This window comes from Phocoena phocoena, chromosome 1 (genome assembly GCF_963924675.1).
Source record: "Phocoena phocoena chromosome 1, mPhoPho1.1, whole genome shotgun sequence".
Taxonomy (NCBI): Eukaryota; Metazoa; Chordata; class Mammalia; order Artiodactyla; family Phocoenidae; genus Phocoena; species Phocoena phocoena.
Window position 1 is genome coordinate 170733961 of NC_089219.1, and position 24721 is coordinate 170758681.

General features: G+C 35.0%; 1 protein-coding gene across 1 annotated transcript in view; it reads right to left on the reverse strand.

The window, feature by feature from the left end:
• Nucleotides 1-18874: 18874 nt before the first annotated feature.
• Nucleotides 18875-24721, reverse strand: part of SPATA17 (spermatogenesis associated 17) — a 187221-nt gene continuing 181374 nt past the window's right edge. Inside the window, exon 10 of the mRNA XM_065871860.1 lies at nt 18875-18955. Within this exon, the coding sequence (XP_065727932.1) occupies nt 18875-18955 (81 nt within the window). The remainder of the gene's footprint in view (nt 18956-24721) is intronic.

Below are 24721 nucleotides of genomic sequence, written 5' to 3' on the forward strand. Positions count from 1 at the left end.
TGGAGATAATAAATCCTAGCCTCACATGACTTTGGAGATATTAATCAGAATAATTATGAGCACACCACGCAAATAATGCTTAATTATAGAACATTACTGATTTTCAATGTAAATATTGAGTCAAAGGGCCATACTGATAAGTACATCCAAATGTATTTTGAATGCTGAAAATCAGTTGTAGCTGGTTGAAACTTTGTAGAACAAATTTTTGATTATATAGGTGATCGTTATTCACTTTCTGATTTACCCTTAAGTTTGACATCTCTCTGCCAAGGCTTGTCTTTTATTTTTCTTATTTCTGCAGTAGAATATTATCGAAACAGGATCAGGAATTTTGGAATGTTACTTGTGTTTGTAAAGTTTCAGTTATGAAAGCTATTAATTGCCTATAGGTTTTCACTTTATGAGATCACCCTGAACGTTTTGTTTATGTATGAAATTTAAACCTTACTATTGTGGCACAAGAAATCACATGTCAAAAGACAGGTATGTACCAAATTTTCTTTTACAGGCAGTTTGAAATCACGAATGCATATACCACTGAAAATAACTCTATATTATTTATTGTGGTTTGGTGTCCAGGTCAGTCCACAAAAAAGCTATCCAACTCATATCCGACTTTCTCTAAAACAGGAATAACATTTTAGAAATAAAGGGCCACATTTCATAGTATTTCTGTGAGAAAAAAAAAAGAGTGGGGCAATAGAAATAGATCTTCCAGCTGCCTTACTCCCATTTTCATTCTAAACAAGTGGTGGTGACTTCTGAGGCCTTTAGTAGGGTGATAGCAGGAGATTTAAGACAGGAAACCAGTTAGTGGGAGAGAAGGAAGATAGGGGTGACAGGAAAATATGGGCGTGGAAAGCCGTAGCTGTATGTCTTTGTTTCAAGCTGTCACTCTTTTTTCCTTTTAGTTATCCTCAGAGAGTAGTACTCTGGCAATAATAATAATAATAATAACAATGATCATTTATTGAGAGCTTGCTGAATTAGAGGCATAGTCTTAAGTGATTTTTAACAAGCAGTCGGTCCTCTTAATAACCCGGAGAGGAAAGTATTATTACTCTAATCCTTATGGATGAGAAAACTGAGGCTTGGGGAGGTTAAGAAATGTTGCCAAGATCATGCACAGAGTTAAGTGACAGAGCCACCTGAAACTGCCATTAGTGACCCAAACTGCCAGCCAAAGGTAGAACCCAGCTCTGGTTGTGCTTTCGATGGTTTTCGCAATGTTTTGACAATTGAAATCTTGGCCAACACCTAAAAATAGAGAATTTCAGGGAAATATTTCCAGCTTCTCTTAAAAAGTAGATAGTTTGAAGTCACTGGGTCGGCATTCTCACAGGCAGGTCAGGTGGAGTCGAGGGGTAGCCACCATCCTCAGAGAGAACAGGTGCTCTCCAGGGTTTTGGTTTTGGTTTGCCCCCCATCCCCTTTCACCCTCACTGGGCTAATTGTACACAGAGCAAAACGTACGTACAGGAACGTGCACAGTTCACGAAAAATAAAGTTCATTGAAATTCTCACAAATGAAACATGAATGCATTCATAACCTAAATCAAGAAATAGAACATAACCAGCACCTACCTCTCCAGAAGGCTCCTGTGTTCCCTCACAGTTACTACGACTTCATCCCAAATCACCAGAGATTCACTTTGTCTATTTTTTTACCTTAAATAAACGGACAGATTTATTTGTATGTATGTTGCATGTCTGGTGGGTTTTACTCAACGTTGTATTTATGAGATTCTTCTACGTTGTTGAGAGTAGCAGTAGTGTTAATTTTTATATTTTATTTTATGATTATACCTCAATTTATTTATCCTTTGCACTGTTCATAGCCCTTTGGGTTGTTTCCAATTTTTTTGGCTGTTACAAACAGTGCTTTCATTGGTATCTTCTATCTATCTTTTAGTGAGTATATATATAGACATCTCTCTCAGACGTACGTAGGAGAGGAATTACCGGGTCACAGGATAGACATATGTTAAGCTTTTTTTTTTTTTTTTTTTTTTTTTGCGGTACGCGGGGCTCTCACTGTTGTGGCCTCTCCCGTTGCGGAGCACAGGCTCCGGACGCGCAGGCTAAGCGGCCATGGCTCACGGGCCCAGCCGCTCGGCAGCATGTGGGATCTTCCCGGACCAGGGCACGAACCCGTGTCCCCTGCATCGGCAGGCAGACTCTCAACCACTGCGCCACCAGGGAAGCCCAATATGTTAAGCTTTTGTAGCCACAGCCCAATAGTTTTCCAAAGATATTGTAACAATTTATATTCCTACCAACTTACTGGCTGAGAGTTACAGTAGAGTCATATATTTTTCTCTTTTTAGAGTCATATTTTTTGATTACCATTCTTTTAAAATTTCACTATTATAATGAGTATGTACTGGCATTTCTTTGTGTTTTTTTAAAGCAGTTTCATTGGGCTATAAATAATGTCCCATAAAATTCACTCAGTTAACATGTACAATTCAATGGTTTCAGTATATTTACAGAGCTGTTCAACCATCACCATAATGTAATTTTAGAATATTTAAAAAGAAAATTTATAAAGCAAGTTTCTCCCCAAAGAAACTCACACCCATTAGCAGTCAATCTCCATCCCCCTTCCCACCCCTAGGCAACCACTAATATTTCTGTCTCTATACATTTGCCTATTCTGAACCTTTCATATAAACAGAACCATACAACGTGTGGTCTTTCGTGAATAGCTTATTTCACTTAGTATAATGTTTTTGAGGTTCATCCAAATTGTCACGTGTATCAGTACATTATTCCTTTTTACTGCCAAACAATATTCCATTATATGGACATACCACAATTTGTTTCTCCACTCATCAGTAGATGGACATTTGACTTGTTTCTAAACTTCAAGGCTGTACTGTGAACATTTTGTATATATCTGTTGTTGAACGTATGTACACATTTCTTTTAGATATACGTAGGAGAGGAATTGCTGGTTCACAAAATACTCATGTGGTAAGTTTCTAGTGGCTGTATACAAACAGTTTAAGAAAGATATGGTATAAACATATATTTCTACCAATTTACCAGATGAGTTACAGTTGTGTGATATTTTGGTATTGTCATTCTTTTATTTTTTTTATAAAATTATTTTTTTAAGAGAGCAGTTTTAGCAAAATTGCAAGAAAGGTACAGAGATTTCCCGTATGCTCCCTGACCTCACACATGCACAGCCCCTCACATTATCAACTTCCCCCACCAAGGTGGTACATTTGTTATAATTGATGAACCTACATTGACATATCATAATCAACCAAAGCCCACAGTTTACATTAGGGCTCACTCTTTGTTTTGTACATTGTATGGGTTTGAACAAATTTATAATGACATGTATTCATTATTATAATGCCACACAGAGTATTTTCACTGCCCTAAAAATTCTCTGTGCTCTGCCTTTTCATCCCTCCCTCTCAGCCCTATGCTTGGCAATCACTGATTTTTTTATTGTCTCCATAATTTTGCATTTTCCAGAATGTCAAATAGTTGGAATCATATAGTACATATCCTTTTGGCTTCTTTCACTGAGTAATATGTGTTTAAGGTTCTTCACTGTGTTTTCACAGCTTGATAGCTCATTTCTTTTTTTTAGCACTGAATAATTTTCCATTGTCTTGATGTACCACAGTTTATCTCTCCAATCACCTACTGAAGGGCAACTTGGTTGCTTCCAAGTTTTGGCAATTATGAATAAAGCTGTTATAAATATCCATGTGTAAGGTTTTGTCTAGACATAAGTTTTCAGTTCCTCTGAGTAAATGCTAAGGAGCACAGTTGCCGTATTATATGGTGAGAGTATGTTTTGTAGGAAACTGCAAAACTGTCTTTCAAAGTGACTGTACCGCTTTGTATTCCCACCACCAATAAATGAGAATCCTTCTGGCTCAACAACCTCACCAGCATTTGGTGTTGTCAGAGTTTTGAATTTTGGGCATTCTAATAGGTGTGTCGTGGTACCTCATTGTTTTAATTTTTATTTCCCTGATGACATATGTGGTACATTTTTTATATGCTTATTTCATATGATTTTTATATATGTTTATTTGCCACCTGGTGAGGTGTTTGTGAAGGTCTTTGACCCATTTTTATAATTAGTTTGTTTGTTGTCTTACTGTTGAGTTTAAAAGAGTTCTTTTTAACAGTTCTTTATCAGAAGTGTCTTTTGCAAATATTTTCTCCCAGTCTGTGGCTTGTCTTCTCATTCTCTTGACATTGTCTTTCACAGGGCAGAAGTTTTAAATTTTAATGAAGTCCATCTTATCAATTATTTTTTTCATGAATTATGTCCTTGATATTGTATTTACAAAGTTATCAACATATAGAAGGTCATCTAGGTTTTCTCCTATGTTATCTTCTAGGAGTTTTATAGTTTTACATTTAGGTCTGTGATCTGTTTTAAGTTAATTTTTATGAAGGGTGTAGGTTTGTGTCTAGATTCTTTTTTTTTTTTTTTTTTGCATGTGGATGTCTAGTTGTTTCAACACCATTTGTTGAAAACACTATCTTTGTTCCACTGTGCTGCCTTTGTTCCTTTGTCAAAGATCAATTGATTATATTTATCTTGGTCTATTTCTGAGCTCTCTATTCTGTTACATTAATCTATTAATCTATTTTTTCACCAATGCTGCACTGACTTGATTATTATAGCTTTATAGTAAGTCTTGAAGTTGGGTAATATCAGTTCTCCAACTTTGTTTTTCTCCTTCAATATTGAGTTGGCTATTCTGAGTCTTCTGACTCTGCATATAAACTTTAGAATATCCACCAAATAACTTCCTGGGATTTTTTTGGTATTGAATTGAATCATAGTTCAAGTTGGGAAGAATTGACATTGGACAATATTTTCTTCATACATATGAACACAGAATATTGCTCTGCTTACTTTGATCTTTGATTTTATTCATCAGTTTTGTAATTTTCCTCACATAGATCATGTATACATTTTGTTAAATTTATACCTAAGTATTTCATTTTGTGGGGTGCTAAATGGAATTGTGTTTTTAATTTCAAATTCCAGTTGGGTCATCGGTGGTTTATAGGAAAGTGATCGACTTTTGAATATTAAGCTTGTATACTACAACCTTGCTGTAATTGCTTATTAGTTCCAGGATGTTTTGTGTTGCTGTTGTTTGCATTTTCAACATAGATAACCATGTCATCTATGAATAAATACAGCTCTATATCTTCCTTCCAGTCTGTCTACTTTTTATTTTTTTCTTTTCTTATTGCATTAACTAGGACTTCCAGTACTATGTTGAAAAGGAGTGAGCGGGGACATCCTTGTCTTGCTCTTGATTTTAATGGGAAATCTTCTAGCTTCTGATCATTAAGTATGTTAGATGAAAGTTTTTTGTAGATATTCTTTATCAAGTTGAAGAATTTCTCCTCTAATTCTAGTCTACTGAGAGCTTTATCATAAATGGGTGTTGTGTTTTGTCAAATACTTTTTCTGAATCTAATTATATGATCGTGTGATTTTTTTTTTGGTCTATTGATGTTATTATGCATTACATTAATTTGTTTTCAAATGTTGAACCACCCTGGTATAACTGGGATAAATTCTACTTGGTGTGATGTATAATTCTTTCTATACATTTCTGGATTTGATTAGTTAATATTTTGTTGAGGATTTTGCATCTATGTTCATGAGAGATATTGGTTTGTAATTTTCTTTTCTTGAAATTTCTTTATTTGATTTTGCTGTTAGTGTAATGCTGGACTCAGAATAAGTTAGGAAGTATACCCTCTGCTTCTATCCTCTGGAAGAGGTTGTAGAGAATTGGTGTAATTTCTCTCTTAAATATTTGATAGAATTCACCAGTGAACCCAAGTGGATCTTGTGTTTTCTCTTTCGGAAGGTTATTTATTATTGATTCTATTTCTTTAAGGGACAGAGTTCTATTCAGATTATCTGTTTCTTCTTGTGTTAGTTTTGGCACATTGTGTCATTTGAGGAATTGGTCTATTTCATCTAGGTTATCAAATGTGCAGGCACAGAGTTATTTATAATATTTTGTGATTCTTTTCAAATTGTAGAAATTATAGTATGTACTGCTGCCTTATTCCATTTTTAATTTGCATTTTTAATTGAAGTATAATTGACTTATAATATTACATTAGTTTCAGGTGTACAACACAGTGATTTGATATTTTAATACATTATGAAATGATCACTACTGTAAGTCTAGTTACCATCTGTCACCCTACAAAGTTATTACAGTATTATTGACTATATTCCCTATGCTGTATATATTCCCCCATGACATTTATTTTATAACTGGAAGTTTGTACCTCTTAATCCCCTTCACCTGTTTCACTATCCCCCACTCTCTTCTCCTCTGGCAATCACTAGTTTGTTCTCTGTATCTATGAGTCTGTTTCTGTTTTGTTTCGTTTATTCATTTTCTTTTTTAGATTTCACATATAAGTGTTGTCTTTTTGATGATAGCAATTCTGACAGGTATGAGGTGATATCTCATTGTGGTTTTGATTTGCATTTCTCTGATGATTTGCATTTCTCTGATGATTCAGTGATTAATCATCTGAAAGATGATTAGTGATGTTGAACATCTTTTCATGTACCTGTTGGCCATTTGTAAGTCTTCTTGGGAAAAAATGTCTATTCAGCTCCTTTGCGCACTTTTAATCAGATTGATTTTTGCTATTGAGTTGTGTGAGTTCTTTATATGTCTTGGATATAAACTCCTTATCTGATATATGATTTGCAAATATTTTTTCCCATTATCTTTTCATTTGGTTGATGGTTTTATTTGCTGTGCAGAAACTTTTTTGCTGTAGTACACCTGTTTATGTTTGCTTTTGTTGCCTTTGCTTTTGGAGGCAGATCCAAAACTCATCATCATACTGATGAAAAGAAGCTTACTACCTATGTTTTCTTCTAGAAGTTTTATGGCTTCTGGTCTTACATTCAAGTCATTAGTCCATTTGAGTTAATTTTTGTGTACGATGTAAGATAGTAGTCTAGTTTCATTCTTTTGCATATGGTTGTCCAGTGGTCTCAACACAATTTATTGAAGAGATTATCCTTTCTTCATTGTATATTCTTGCCTTTTTTTTCATAAATTAATTGTTGAGCTTGGTTTGCAATTTGGGGGAGGATTTTGCATCTATGTTCATCCATGATATTGACCTCTAATTTTCTTTCTTTGTGCTGTGTTTGTCCGGTTTTGGTATCAGGATAATACTGGCTTCATAAAATGAATTTGAAAGCATTCCTTCGTCAATTATTTGGAAGATTTTGAGAAGGATAGGTATTAAATCTTCTTTGAGTGGTTGGTAGAATTCATCAGTGAAGCTGTCTGGTCTTGGACTTTTGTTTAAGGGGACATTTTTTGTTACTGATTCACTCTCCTAACTACTGTTCAGTCTATTCAGATTGTGTATTTTTCTTTGTGGTTCAGTCTTGGAAGATTGTACATTTCTAGGAATTTATTTATTTCTTCTAGGTTTTCCAATTTGTTGTCATTTTCATAGTAGTCTCTTATGATTTTTAGTATTTCTGTAGTGTCAGCTATAACTTCTCTTTAATTTCTGATTTTATTTTTTGAGCTCTCTTTTTTCTTACATATATATATATATATATATATATGTATGTATGTATACTTTAAGTTGATAGCAAGTTAAGTTTGAAAACATTCTAAAACTCTACATTTTTCCTCACCCCCAACATTTTGTCTTTGGTGTGACATTTTGTACCATTTTTGTGTCTGTATCTCTTTAGTAATTGTTATAGTTATTTTTACTACTTTTGTCTCTTAACCTTCATATTAGCTTTATAATTGATTAGTCCACTACCTTTACTATATATTTACCTTTACCAGTGAGATTTTTACTTTCTTATGTTTTCTTGCTACTAATTAGTGCCCCTGTTTTCAGCTTAACGAAGTCCTTTTAACACTTCTTCTAAGGCTGGCTTAGTGGTGGTGAACTCCTTTAATTTTTACTTGTCTGGAAAACTTTTAATCTCTCCTTCAATTCTGAATCATAGCTTTGGAAGTTTCTTGCTTTCAGCAATTTGAATATATCATGTCACTTTCTTCCGTCCTGCAAAGCTTCTGCAGAAAAATCTGTTGATGATCTTATGGGGGTTCCCTTGTACATAACAAGTTATTTTTCTCTTGCTGCTTTTAAAATTCTCTATTTTTAACTTCTGATATTTTGATTATAATGTGTCTTGCTGTGGGTCTCTTTGGGTTCATCTTATTTGAACTCTCTGGGCCTCCTGGATATGGATGTCTTTTCCTTGCAGGAAGCCTAGGGAAATTTTCAGCACTTATCTCTTCAAATAAGTTTTCTGCCTCATTTTCTCTCTCTTCTCCTTCTAGGACCCCTATAATGTGAAAGTTGTTCCACTTGATGTTGTCCCATAGGTCTCTTATCTTCACTTTTTAAAATTCTTTTTTCTTTTTGCTGCTTTATGTTAGTTCCATTGCCCTTCCTTCTAGGTCACTGATTCTTTATCTGTTCCATCTAGTCTGTTGTTGAATTTGTCTAGTATTTTTCAATTCAGTTATTCTGTTCTTTAGTCCTGTGACTTCCATTTGGTATTTTCTTATCTTTTCTATCCCTTTGTTGAAGTTCTGTGTTCATTCACTCTTTCCCTGCGATTGGTTAGCATCTTTATGACCATTACTTTGAACTCTCTATCAAGTAGATAACTCATCTCCATTTCATTAAGGTTTTTTCCCCCCTCCTTAGGTTTTATCTTGTTCATTTGTTTTTCATTGCATATATTCATTGTTTATGAAACATGTAATGGCTCAAGATGCTCTTTGAAAAAATTTACTTTGGCTTCTGGACAATGGTTAATGGAAGTGCCAATCACCTTAACCTATTGTGTGATTAAGTTGAAGACAGGTTTCCATCTTTGTGATAATGTTACGGACTAAATGTGCCTCCCACCCCCTTCAATTCATATGCTGAAGCCCTATTCCCCCTCCCAAATGTGACTGCATTTAGAGAAAGAACCTTTAAGGAGGTAATTAAGTTTAAATGAGGTCTTAAAGATGGGGCCCTAAACCAATAGGACTGGTGTTCTTATAAGAAGAGGAAGAGATCAGGAAGTACATGCACAGAGGAAAGGCCATGTAAGGATACAGCAAGAAAGCAGTCATCTGCAAGCCAGGAAAGGATGCCTTACCAGAAACCAACCATGCTGGCACTTTGATCTTGAACCTCCTGTCTCCAGTACTGTGAGAAGTTAAATTTCTGTTCTTGAAGCCACCCAATCTGTGGAATTCTCTTATGGCTACCTGAGCAAACTAATACAGATAATGTATTTTTTGCCTACTCTTGCACTAGGATAGCACTTCCAAGTTCCATCTGAAAATATGTTTACCAAGAGTCCTCATCCTTGGATGTTGTTTTCTCACATAATATGGAGACTATCAAAAGCTCTGCTTAGTGTCTCAGCTTTTAGACTGTTTTTCACAAATCACAAATGGCTCAAGAAAAAAAGGTCTTGAATGTTGGGTTCATTTCTTTTCACTCTTAATTCTCTTTGATCTTGATCATTCTCAAGCCCTGGCTTCCTACATAGCCCTGAACTCCAATTTATATCTTTCTAGCCCCAGGAGACTGTACAAGGTCAGACTGTACAAGGTCAACTTCACCTCTCAGTCTTTTAGCTGCCATTTTATACTTGGATTCTTGGTTTCTTGGTCCTGCGGTGTTTAAAAAATCAGAACTGCTCAAATAGGAGAAAGAGAAATATTATATGACATCACTTATATGTGGGATCTAAGAAAATACAACACACTAGTGAATATAACAAAAAAAGAGACAGATTCACAGATCTAGAAAACAAACTAATGGTTACCAACGGGGAGAGGGAAGAGGGGAGGGGCAATATAGGGGCAGAGGATTAAGAGGTACAAACTACTATACATGAAATAAATGCGCTACAAGGATATATTGTACAGCACAGGGAATATAGTCAATATTTTATAATAACTATAAATGGAGTATAATCTTTAAAAGTTGTGAATTGCTAGGCTGTACACCTGTAACATGTAATATTGTATATCAACCATACGTCAGTAAAAAAAAACTCCCTTCTTTAAGTTCAATTCAAATCAAACTATTTTAATCTTCTTTTGCTATTTGTCCAGTTAAGATTTTTAAAAATTTCCTTTGCATACGTCTTGATCATTTCTGTTTCTATGCTTTTGCTTATGTAATTTTCTTTGCCTGATAACCCTCTTGTTCATATTCTCAATTCAGTCAATTCAAGATCCTTATTACTATTAGGTCTTAACATTTGTCCCCTCCAAGAAAGTTTTCTTAACTATTCCCATCTCACTTTAATCCTATTTGCTTACCTTTTAAGCATGCAACAAACTTAAAAAAAAATTCTTATACTAAATAACTTTGTTTTGCTTTTAATTACTCTTCAGATTCTTCATGTCAACTGGACTCAACTCTTTAAGGGAAGTAATTTCATCTTCCATTTACTAAAGCATTTCTCTGGTCACATTACTTTTAATACAGTAATGCTCAAAGATGAAAGATTCTGTATTGAATCCTTGTTAAGCAAGGAATGAGTAAACTATCCAGGTTCCAAAAATCACAAAATGATCTTGTTGTACATATTCCTTCCTCCTAGTCAGTGATGTTATTAATTTACAATATTAAGTATGAATGAAGGACTACTTTTTAAAAACTATTTTTTTATGTTTCATTCAATTGGATTATTTTCACATGAAAAGAGGTATGAAAACTAATTTCTATTAGGTTGTTTGGAATTAAGTATGAATGCCTTGAAAATACACTAAATAGAACAGACTAATTTCCAGCTGGAAAACACGTTGACTATGGAACACTTCAAACCTACTAAATAATCATTATTAGATATCCTCACAGGAGCTTGGGCTTTACTTGCAATTCGTATGGTCTTACAATTCCCCCTACAAGGCAGCAAGGTAACTGTTCAGCTTAGCGGTAAACACACAGTGTACGCTTCCTCTCTATTTGAATCAGTGATTTATCCCTACCAGTATGTGCAATTTTGTCATTTCCTAAAATCAGGATTCTTTAATGTACTGACGTCACTTTGTGGCAAGGATTGTTTAATGCCACAGTGTGCAAATGAACTGCATCCCACATCACGAATAAGAAGCTGAGAACTATACGTTGAACTCATTGTACCGATAAGTGGCTGTATCTGTTCACACCGGAGGCAAGGTCATTTCCTCATTAAGGAGTTGAAGTAATTTACAAGTGGAAGAGTGTTTAGCACTATCCTACTGTGCTCTGTGAGGGAGCCTGCTGGGGACACTGAACCCCAAAAGGAGCAAAGTACAAACCACAGATCAAGTTGGGATTTCACTCCATTCTCACAGGAAAACGTTTGAGATTATAAAATGGGAGAGCAAGTGTTTCGGCATTGTGGGCTCTTTCGCATCAAAAATCAGTCACGTTCTCAGTCCAAATTAATGTCATTGCTCTCATTTAGAGTCTTTCATTCAGAGCGTTAAGTGAAGGAAGAGTTCATTTACTACAGAAGAGCTAGAAAGCTCATTGTTGAAGATGTAACACAAAGATGTGATGAGTTGTAGTTTTAGATGAACTTAAAGACAGGAGCTAACAGAGTTTAACTCATGGAATACAGACCAACCTAAACAACATTCTCCTGTGCTGTGCATTCATTAACTCACTCACTCATTTTGCAATACAATTTTATTCTGATTTTTTATGTAGTGGTTTATTATAAACTGGAACTTGGACCAAGTGACTTCTATTGATCCAGCAGTGCTACTGCTTTTCAGGCATCACTATGATCTTACACAAGTTCTACAAAAAATTTTGTGATTTATTTTTTACTGTGCTTTCACTTTGTTCCTAAAAGGTTTTGAGCCGCTTTACACCAGAAAAGAAAATAAAATGGAAGAGAAAATCGGGGCAAAATTAAAAGAAGAGTTGGAGGAAAAAAGAAAATGAGACTGAAGACAAGATTAGCACATAAAATGGACACCATATAGCTGTGAGAGGCCGACCATGAATGTGAGGGACCAGAGTAAAAAGGGAATACAATTGGTAACAAAATTCACAATTTCCCTGAGATAAGAATGCAATATTGACTTCACAGTCACAAAAATGTATTACCACAAATAAGGATAACTACTAAAAAATTTACGGATAAAAAAGATTACTTCCCAGAAGAAACACTTTACCCAAGTAGCGATCATAACTTGATCTCAGGATCAGCCAACTTAGTGTATATCTAAACTTATATCCAAAATCATCTATATCATAACTACAAAATAATGGGACTAGTTAGAAAATAACACTCCATAATGTGTGCATTCAAATGAGTGATGGTGTCTTTATAGGCACTTTCTTAGGAAGCTATCTATTATTTTATAGCTTCTATTTCTTGAAACATTTTTGGAACTTTCTTAACAACATTTATCCAACAGGTATTTTATTCGGTGCTTGGTGCTCTGCCTGATGTTAAATAGAGGGCATTTATCAAGAGAGACAGTATTTGCCCTCAAAGAAATTAGAGACCAGCAGAAAAGAAAGGCATTACCTGATTAACTACACGAAAGTCGATGAGTATTTTGATTTCAAAAGTACTGGAGGGTCCAGTTCTGAATACTCTCCAGGTATATGCCTTTAAACATCCACAGTGCTCTTGATGTTTTAATGGTCAATATTCATACCGAATTAGCTCATATTGGGAATGTAGGAAAGAAATTGTATGTAAGTTGATGTAGTTAAGTAGTTTTCAAGAAGCAACAGACTGCTTTCCCCATTATATTCTCTACTAAGAGCCCTTATTTCATTCTTCTTTCTCCTCAATGCAAAGGCATTTTTGGCTCATCTGGATACCCTCTACAGTTATCAGGAACTTATGTGTGTGCCGGGGTGGGGGGAGGAGCAGGGAGTGTGGTGGTGAAAAACAAATACATTACACGGATTGGCTACAGAGCACCTGAGTCATGCACGAGTTTGGGTAACAGTGAGAAAGATAAAACTGGCATTCTGAATCATGAAATACTTTGCAGTTCTCAAGAATATATCAAGAGCAGGAATTATTTTTCTTGGGTGTAGTGATATAACATGAGAGAGAGAGAAAGGGAGGAGAGAGAGGAAGGTAGGTCACTACATGTGAACCTTGCAGACTGGGGCAGGCCAATTCACAATTTTCTGTCACTCACAGTTTTGTTTCTGAATTTCCAGGACAGGTAACTTTGGAGCACTGAGACTATGCAATAGCTCATAATCTAATGCTGAAAGTTATTTTAAACGAATGAATTCCCAAAATATTGTGAGTCCTAGCAGCAGCATTAGAATAAGATTCCAGTCTCCTAAGATTATTATTAGAAAAGAACAGGAATTATTGATTCCCTTACTATAAAGTAATACATCCTATAAAAGAAGAAAAAAATAATCGGGGAAGAGTGAAACTAGGTTTAGTAGAGTTAGAACCCGTTATAACAAGAGGCCAAGCTATATACTCCCCACTCAGCAAAAACATCATCTTGGGTTTTGTTTTTGTTTTTCATCAGTTGTTTCCAGAGTAAATGAAGTTTGAGAGTTGAATTGTCCATTTTGTCATCTGGTATAGACGCAACGCATAACATTTCAAAGGACACTGATCTGCTCTAAATCTAGCTACTTCCACTCACCTCCTTACACTTTACAAGATAAATTCACAACTTTCTTCTGTTATTTTGTATAACATCCAATAATATTTTCCCATTCTACTTCTATTCTCCTATCCCCAAATGGCAGCAAATTCCTCCTTGCAATAAATGTTGTCTTTTTTTTAAAAAAAGTCTTTATTACTTATTTGAATTTTCTACAAACCTATACTTACTATAATTCCCAACATATTCACCAAATTGAATGAATGTTATTGAATGAATGCTCTAAATGAAGGTTAACGTTTTTTTAAAAAATAGCATTAAAGATGTTTTTAAAAATGAATCTTTTCATATAAAGCTTCACAAATCATAACCTCTCACATAATACCTCATTATACCAAAGCGTTTAAAAAATTCTAGCTTAGACTACCATAATGAGAAGGGCAAGGTTACAGACTGAATCACCGACTTGTCATGTAGCTTTGAAGTGGGCAATGTTCAGACTCCTTCTAATTCCAGTGATTGTCTTACAAGTTCATGCTAAGGTCAGAATTAACAAATACTCACCCAGCATCTTCAAAACACCTAATAGATTGTGAATTGTTGTTAAAGATTCAAAGGGCTAGGAGGCATACTCTAAAATTTCATAATCTAATCAGACACTTGTTTTTCAATCATAAACCACTTACTAAGTGAATACAATGAGCTGGATAGACCCTGCAAGCAGATGACCTCTTTGCAGTAGAGACCTGCAAATGCCTTCTCCTTCTGAGGGTTGTCTATGTTTCTGCTGCCACACTCACCGGGGTCTGTGTCTCTGTGTCTCAAGTTCAACATCCTGAGGGGGTTCGAACTGGTCTGATGAGTCACTGTTTCCCTCAGAGCAGAGCTTTCATACCATACCACTTTACCCCATTCATTCTTCAAACCATTCATCACTCATTCTTCATGCTAGCTGCCCTTCACTTGGGCTCCCAACACTGGTGTGACTACGATGATGGGGTCAGAATATGGCCACTTCAGTGGAATCATCTGTGGCACTTTTGGTCACCAGCGGCCGTGGCTGTGACAGACATTCTCAGAGGTAAAAGACCCACTGTTCATACACATACACACCATATTTATATATATATATATATATATATATTTTCATACTGTAATTAATTCATGAGTAGTCAGCTGTAAAATATTAGTTTATTGAATCATAATAAGTACAGTTTAAGTGTATTTTCTGTGGGATCCTCATTTGTATTTTCCTTTTAGAACTGTAGAGTTTTTAATGAACCAGGGATGGTTCCAGTTTCTTCTTTGGACAGAAGGGGGGCGAGGGAGGAGAGAGAGATAGAGAAGGGAGGAAGGAGAGAGAACGAGAGAGAGAGAGAGAGAGAGAGAGAGAGAGAGAGAGAGAGAGAATAGGAAATACTTCAAATGTTGAGAGACTTGTGGCAAGGTTATTCAGCAGCCATCAAGGTAGAATCCAGGATTCCAGGCAGTGGGGTCTTCTATTCAACACACTTCACACCATAACCTCATTTTTACATTTTGTCTCATTTTCTAAAATCAAAACAGTAAAATGAAAGGAGAAAAAGAACCCATTAACATGAGTTCTCAAATTCTCTAAATATTCCTCACTTAGAGTTAAGCTCAGTTAAGAGTCTAGGATGCTACACCCCTGATTTGACTCATTTCTATCCCTGCTGGAATTACCCTTTTCTCTGATCTCTGTCTACACTGCTGCAGGTCCTGGTCAACAACATTGCTGGTGTGTGCCACCAGACACACAGAGTGTTCAGCCAGCCTGCCTCAGCCATAAGGGAACACAGCAGAATGTCTTCCTAGAGGCAAGTGGGTTGTTATATCATCTTTAGTCAAAGCATAAAGATACTAAAGATAGGGCTTCCCTGGTGGCGCAGTGGTTGAGAGTCCACCTGCCGATGCAGGGGCCACGGGTTCGTGCCCCGGTCCGGGCAGATCCCACATGCCGCGGAGTGGCTGGGCCCGTGAGCCATGGCCGCTGAGCCCGCGCGTCCGGAGCCTGTGCTCCGCAACGGCAGAGGCCACAACAGTGAGAAGCCGGCGTACCGCAAAAAAAAAAAAAAGATACTAAAGATATTTTGCTTTCTGTTTTGTTTCTTGCCAATTCACTACGACTAAACTGAAAAGGGTTATAAATTCACATAGTGCCAAACTGAATAACAAGGTGTAGTAATTTTTCTTGTTGAATTAAAAATGTAACCCTAATAGGCACATATGTAGCTTCTATGCCTGATTATTACTCTCCCCTCATGTATCTTCCTTTTCCTTACACAGCGGCTGAGACCATATTTCCTCTGGAAAAAGACAATGGAATTTTACCCCTTTCCCAGTTCAGGTACTAACCAAACTTAATTTTCATTTTTTTTCTCGGCTACTTGAGTCATGCCTATGCCAAATTCCTATGAAAAGGGGAAGCAAGTACATTATTTTTCATGCATAACAAATAATTCCATTAAAACTAATCATATATGGCCTCAAAACTGAACCACTTTTTAGCAGAATGAGAGCCTGGGCCAAAGCCCATCTCAAAGAAGAATGTGAAAAAAGTGAGAAGCACATAATGCAAGAAAACTCACACTGATGTTGGACTAACCAATGATTTCATCTTATGGTGCTAATTTTTCTCCATTCTAATCTTTAAAGAGACTCTTCTGTCTGGAAAGATGAATGGAGCCAAAAAGATGGCAGTGCAAGCTGACGGGATATAGCATCCTCTGATTTAAACAAAGGTGCGTTTGGGAAACTATCAAAGGTTACAAAAGTGAGTAGTTATACAGAAAAATTAAAAAATTAAAAGGAATCATATTATCCTAGTCAGGGAGTAGATTTTAAAATATGTGTGTGTTTAAAATCTAATTCACTCTGTACAATTTCAGTGGCTGAAGTCTTAGTGCATTAATCAAAATGGGTAGGTGTGGGCTCTGCTTATCCTAAACTCAGACATGCTAAAGGAAAGAAAGATTAATCTGATAAAGCTATCACTATTTCTAATTGGACTGACGGGCAAGTGTAGTGTCGGTGTATGAGGCAATGTCGGGTGAATTATAGTGAAGTGATGAACTACCTTGAAGATGAAGCAATCAAATAGATAGCTCTAAAAATTACCGCGGCATCTTTATTAAACACTTTGGTGCAAGTGTTCCTGTCTTGGCCTTCTTTACAAAGAGCAGAAGTACTGTGCTGTATTTGGTGAAATTAAATCTTAATGGGAGAGCATCAGCTAAGGCTGCTACCCTTCACTTACCAAAATTAAATGCTAGATATTAATTTCCTTTCTAAGAGGAGGAGATGACATTCTGATAATACTTTCAATTCACAAAATAGTTAAACATCCAAGAGAAGAGTTAGCAAACAGTTTTTAAAAATGTCTCTCACATATTTGTATCTGTGCATTGTGCACTCTTTTTAATTAAAAGTAACGTAAAACATTTGTTACTCATCCTTGTCTTTCTTATAAATAATTTAGCAAGTCATTATTTTGTCTTCAGAAAAAAAGATAATTGTCTCTGAATTATTATGATTGAATTGAATAAAGTCAAGATGTTTTTAGAAAAAATGATAATTGTCTCTGAATTATTATTATTGAATTGAATAAAGTCAAGATGTTTTTGTAATTGGTAGAGAAGAGCAAGTAGTTCCTATTGTTTAACAAATCTGCTTTTGTCTGATTAGATAAAAATTTCAAAAAGTGAGACCATAAAGAAATATCTCCCCAAAATGTACCCCTAATCTCACTATCAAGAGATAACTACCAGTAACATTTTTGCCTTATATGAATGTATACATACATATGTAATACATAAAGACATACAAGTGTGTTTTTTATACATACATATACATTATATATATGTGTGTACACACACACACATACACACACGCACATATATACATGTTTTTTAATGGAATCAGACTACATAGTTTCCTTTGAATCTAGCTTTCTTTTCTTAGAAATATATTGGAGGCATTTTTTCAAATTAATAATAAAGATCTATGTTAACATTTTTAATGTTTTCATAGTATTGCATTTCATGTGTCTTAGCATTTATTTAACTTAACGTATACTAATGAGTATTCAAGTTGTTTTCAACCTTTGGCCATTATAAACAGGATGTATCTTTGAATTAAAATCTGAAATCATACACAAATAGGAAAATTTTTATTTATACTACTTCATGCTGTGAGTCACAAATACTAGATAAATGCTCCAATGGGTAATGGTACTTATTTTATAAACCTTTGAAACTGTAATTCCACTCAGCATTATATGTATGTTTCTCCATTAACTCAGAGTATTTCATATTTCCCCTCATATATTCCTTTGAAGGAGTTAAAAGGTGGTCACTTCTATCTACATTTAACATACTGATTTCCAGTTGGAGCATCCAAAGTTATAAATGTGGGAGACGCAATACTAACTAAATCTAAGGAACATAGTTGCTTGCATCTACTTTGTGTTCTTTCCAATGGACCAGAGCTTTCCCCTGGTTCTTGGTGTGGGAGGAGCCCTGGGGAATTAACTAGCCTGATTTCTCATTCCTGCCTCTTTTCCTTCAACTGTAGTGATCTTTTCTGTCTTCATCCAATATCTCCTTTAAATTTCGCTGATGTCAGAATACCTCCTATTAGTCTCCCTTTGATTGTAATCACTTCTCTAAAACACCTTAGCAATTAAATACAGCATTCATTGAGAGTTTATTTTGTGATCCTGAATTTTATGTGGGTATCTCTGTTCTTCTCTAGTCTGTAAACTTTGGTCATCAGAGACCCAAGATGCTATTTATTTGGAATCCACTAAAGGCACCTTGTATGTTAAGTAACACACATATTGAATATAGTATTTTAAACTATACTGTGTCTATACAGTAATGAGAAATATTTTAGCTTTTGGACACCATCAATACTTTCTCATTATATTACGTAAAACTATTTATTTACTGTATTAATTAATTTAAAGAGAAAGGGTACTTCAGGTAGTTTTCAGTTCGACTTTGAGTTCATTTTGGAGAAGAGATATGAAACACAAAATCCATGATCTTTGAATGTTGAAAACCATTAGAGTAGAATGAAAGAAATATATGGAGTTGTATTACCTATAAATATTATTATAGCATGTTTTTTTAAATGCTTGATAGTTAAATTGATCTCATTTGATTTTTTGTTATTTACTGTAGCATTTTTGAAGTACCTTTTAGCAAAAATGCATACCTTTATACAATTTGTCCAGCTTTTGAATACAATTTTCCGTACTTTGAGAAGAGATCAAATGATGGCAATACAGTTTGGAAATCCTAGGAGGAAAAAGATCAACAATTACCAAAGAGGTCATGCTGATTTCTTATGTTATTTTTGTTATAATTTAAATTATATTAAATTGCTAGATGGATATCATTTAACTGCACTTCCAATTTCCCATCATGCCCTCAAATAAAACAAAATTAGCAGGTAAGCTTTATCAGTTGAAAGTCAGATATATGGACACTTTCTTAAACACATAGTTTTTATGAGCTGTGGATGGCCGCCTGGAGAAGCTCTGAGCAACACAACGACATAGCCACCTGTCTTCACAGAGCTCACAATCTACATGTTTCTCCTTGATCTTGATGATGGTGTATTTGGCTCCTTTTCTGACATGATTTTTCTTCTACATTTCCCCTCATTGAATCGTCTCTAGCAACAGCTCTGCTTACTGAACACTCTGCCTCTCAGTCTTTATACTTAGAGATGCCTTCACCTAGACGGCTTTGTCTCCAGTTATTCCCATGGTTCATTCCTTCCCTTCATCACATCCCTGTTCAAAGAGATCCTCCCTTACTACCTGCACATAAAATAGTACCCCTGAAACTTTCTATCATTTTAAACGGCTCTATTTTCTTCATAGCAATTACCATTCTTTGATACTATATATTTTGTGTCCCACATGAGATGGTAAGCTTCATACAGGTAGGTACCTTGTTTTGTGCAAAATAATATTTGTTGACTAAATGAATGAAAAAGGAAAGGTGTTATACCCAAATAATTATAATAGAAGGCCACCTGTGGTAAGTATCACAGAAGTGATTCAAACAAATGCTGAAGAAGTTCAGAGGAAGAGAGGACAAATCATTTACTGTTGAGTAACCAAAGAAGCAGCATTTGATTGAGGATAGAAACGAATGCTTTTCATGCATGTGAAACAGGCAGAGTCATTAGAGAGGTAAAGTACTAAATCGACAGTGGATACTGTAAATAAATGGTCAGACTATATAAAAGTATACGTTTCTCCTTTGTAAAGCAGGCTTATCCTCAATGGAAATGATTTTGGACAATTTTATTTTTCTTAAGAAAACCTTGGAAGGAAAGACCTCTGCCCAGGGTCAACCTCTTTAGAAGGTTCCTACCTTACAAACACACAGAAAATAAATGTATTAAAGAACATGCAGGAACCTCTGTCACTAGGGATCTGGCTCTCCACTCCAGTACAACAGAGCCCCAACCCTAAATATCTGCTTTTATGAATAAGTCCAGGGCTTAATAATAAGCCTATTCAGGCCCCAGGGAAAAGTCCCACATCTGTTGCTTTGTGTTTATGAAACAAAAGTGACAAAGCCCAAGTGACATGAAGGACAAGAGGTTGTAACAGACACTGCTTTCGAGTACACAAAGAATTTGTGCGACAAAAATGCTTAGTTAAAAGACAAATTAATTAATTCGAATAAAATCCTTTCTTTTGGATAGCATGAATGCAACAGAACTTTATATAATGAAGTATTATTTTCTTGTGGTGCTGAAATCCATATTCTGGCTTTCTTTTTATTTGAAATTGTGATTCTAGGGGTACTCAGGAATCAACATAGTGTTTGCAAGAGTGGCGCATGACATATCGGGAATATTTTGCAATAGTAAGTAATTCATTTTACTCTTAAACTTGAATGTATGAAGTTAGGCGTATCTGAGAAGCATGATAGTGATTTTTTAATGTCGGCACTTGATGAACCCTGAAGATTAGAACTATGGATGGTTTATGTTTTATAAATATATAACAATAATCTAGGTTTCAAAAAAGTAAATGAAAAGGTTTGTTTTGTGCAAATGATCTTAAACTTTTGATATTTTTAACTACTTTTTTTATTTTACTATAATAAATCATTTTGGATATTTAAAAAAATTTATTTCTAATTTTTTCTTCCTTTAAAAAAATGAAGTATAGTTGATTTGCAATATTATATTAGTTTCAGGTGTACAGCATAGTGATTCAGTACTTTTACAGACTATACTCCATTAAAAGTTATTATAAGATAATGGATATAATTCCCTGTGCTATACAATATATCCTTGTTGTTTATCTATTTTATACATAGTGGTTAGTAACTCTTAGTCCCATACCCCTAATTTGCCCCTCCCTTCTTCCCTCTTCCCTTTGGTAACCAGTAGTTTGTTTTCTATATCTGTAAGTCTGTTTCTGTTTTGCATATACATTTGTTTGTATTATTTTTAGATTCTGCATATAAATGATACAATGTAGCATTTGCCTTTCTGTGTCTGATACACGTTAGAAATTCAGCTCTACATGAAATGAGGAACATTAGAGAAGAAATAAATGAAGGTAAAGATCTTAATTGATCTTACAGATAACAGTCTTGTTCAAAATAATAATAACAACAATATAATCAGTGATTATAGCTTATGGATAAGGTAAATAAATGACAGCAATATTATAAGGGATGGAAGGGAGGAATTGGGAATAATCTGTTATAAGATAGTTGAACTACCCATGAAACAATATACTGTTATTTGAAAGTGGACTTGGATTAGTCAAAAAACACAAACAGATTAAAAGTAAAGGCATGGAGAAAGATATACTTATCTAACATTAAGCAAAAGAAAGTTAGAGTAGCTACATTAATTTCAGATAAAACAGACTTCAGAGTAAGGAAAATAATCTGGAATAAAGATGGGCATTACATGATAAAGGGGTCAATTCTCAAAGAAGACATAACTGTCCTTAATGTGTATGTACCTAACAACAGAGCACCAAAACACATGAAGTAAAAACTACTAGAACTGCAAGGAGAGGTAGACAAATTCACTCTTGTAATTGGAGGCTTCAATACCCCTTTGTAAGTAACTGATAGATCTGGCAGGCAGAATGTCAGTAAGGATACAATTGAACTGAACAGCACTATCACTCAAATGGATCTAATTGACATTTATAGACTACTTCATCCAACAATAACCACACACGCTTCTCAAGCTCACATGGAATATGCACCAAGATAGGTCACATTCTGAGCCATAAAGTATACATTAACAACTTCAAAAGAGTAGACATCACACAAAGTATGTGTTTAGACCACAATGGAATTAAAACTAAAAAGTAATAACAAAAAGATAGTTTAAAATTCCTGAAATATTTGGAGATTAAACAATACCCTACTAAATAATACAGAGTCAAAGAAGAAGCATCAAGAAAAAAATTTTTTTCAACTAAATGAAAACTAAAATGCAACTTGGCAAAATTTGTGGGATGCAGCAAAAGCAGTGCCTACAGGGAAATTTATAGCATTGAATGCATATAGTAGAAAAGAAGAAAGATCTACAATCACTAATCTAAGCTTCCACTTTAGGTAACTAGAGAAAGAGCAGATTAAATCCAAAATATGCCAAAGAAAATAAAATCAGAGTAGAAATTGAAAACAGGAAATCAATAGAAAAAAAAATCAACAAAACCAAAAGCTGTTTCTTTGAAAAGATCAATAAAATTGATAAACACCTAACCAGACTAAGAAAAAAGAAAGAAGATACACATTACAAATATCAGAAATGAAAGATGGACCATCACTACTGATCCCATGGACATTAAAAGGATAATAAAGGAATTTTTTGAACAACTCTGTTCATAAATTTGATAACTTAGGTGAAATGGACTAATTTCTTGGAAGTCACAATCTATCAAAACTCAAACAAGGAGAAATAATCTAAATACGCCTATAACTATTTTAAAAATTGAATAAATAATTAGTAACCTTCCAAAACAGGCCCAGATGATTTCACTGGTGAATTATACCAAAAAAGGAAGAAATGATACCAATTCTGTATAATTTATTCCAGAAAACAGATGTACAGGAAGCACTTCCTGACTCATTCTTTTCATCGTCTATAAAATGAAGAAATCTTACAGGGTTGGTGTGAGGATTAAACAGGATAAAACATCTTAGCACTAGCTTTTTCCTCCATCTTTCCTTCAAGGGTAAAAATCTATTCATAGTCTATCCAACATGTGCTTTTAAAAGTTAAATTAAATTCCATTGACACATATGAGAGACTGATTATGGTGCAATAATGTAGTGAAACAGGACTGAAAGGATCTTGATTGTATCCTCCATCAGTAAAAATATTTTAAGCACCCTCAATATATTTTTGGTTATCTGCTTGAAATTCTATATGTGTAACACTGTGATAGTAAAATATAATGTTAAATGATATACAAATGAGGTAAAAATAAATAGAAATTATAATATTTTCTTCCCTCATTCCTTTGGATCTTCTTGTGTACTTAGTTTTGGGCTCCTCTAATATAATGAATGAAGCAACAATTAATTCTGTGTCATACTTTAACCTGTGCATTCCACTAACATTTGAGCATCTACAGTGTGTCAGTACTAGGCTAGATAGCTTCCCAACTATCTAGGTAACCAAAACTTAGCTGTGTCTTCCCAGGATCCCTCACAGGCTAGTGGAAGAGTCAGAAAATAGGCATTTATAGTTGTGTAGATAAGCAAGGATTGACTCTTCAAGTACCTATACTCTACATCCCCTGACAGAAAATCTTTCACAAATCCTTTATCACTCTTATTTTATTTAAAAGCCCACTTTCTTACTTGGCCCTAGTCAACCAATAACTGTTACCTCTGGTATAGGAAGAGGTGAACACACCATTAAGACAGCATTGGTTTTGGAAAAAATCTGATGCTGGTTCTCATTTGTTTATAATATTCCTTGGCCAACATGTTATGGGAAAAAACAGGCCACCATGTTATGGGAAGATATTTATGAGCTCAAGAAAACCACCTGCACGATACTTGTACATTGTCACTTTTGAAATGGGGGTGGGGGACAGCTTTCCTGAAAAATAACCTCATCAAGAAAAAACACTGGGGATGTAATTCTAAATGCTGCCATAGCCCTTGCGTGCCAGAGCAGACAGCTTTTGCTATTAGCTTTTGACCAGCCAAACACAAATAATCCACTGCCAAAATGAGCTCCTTGGGACAATTTAGGACTCTTTGGAAGTGAATGGCTCTTTGAGCTGGAATGCAGCCCATGTCCATTTTCAAACCCAAGTCAAAACGACAAAGAGCAAATTTCCTGGGCCACTCACCCCCTAAGTGTAGGATTACTTTAGGTTGGCAGCTGCACTGTTTAACTAGTTATTTAAGGCTTTTCATCAGATACTCATGACCAGCTTCAATGTTGGTAAGCAGGACGGAGCTGATACACTATAGTGGACAAATCCTCCAAGATTAGAATGACAAGATGGAAATGAAAGGTTATGCACATATTGTTCAGCTTAAAATGTTTTTTATATATTCAGCTCTAAGCTGATTAAATACAGGAAAATATTTTCTGAATGAGACCATAGTTAAGTCTGGCTAGGGCTTGGGATTTTCCATAATCTATAAACAACAGTTCATAGACAGTTTTAAAAGATCACCTGGCATTATTCCTGCATGATCCAACTTTGCTTTCATTGCATATAGAAAATTCTGTGATGGCAAGATCATCTCCATTGTTTCGACAACAGAACATACATGCAATGGCTAAGAGCTGTAGGAGTTTTTCTCTTCTTTCTGTTCACTATGAGTTTTCAGGAAAACATTCTAAAGCATTCTCTATTATTTGTGTTCTTCTCAATTCCCTAGATTTAGGATTTACTACGTATTTTTTCAATTAAACTATTTGTATATGTTTCTGAAGAAACAACTTTTAGCTGACATTGAGTTGACAATGCAGTGTCAGTCTGAACCTAGAAAGGAAACCAAGTTCATTTGTATATTAAATTATGTCACAGTCTCACT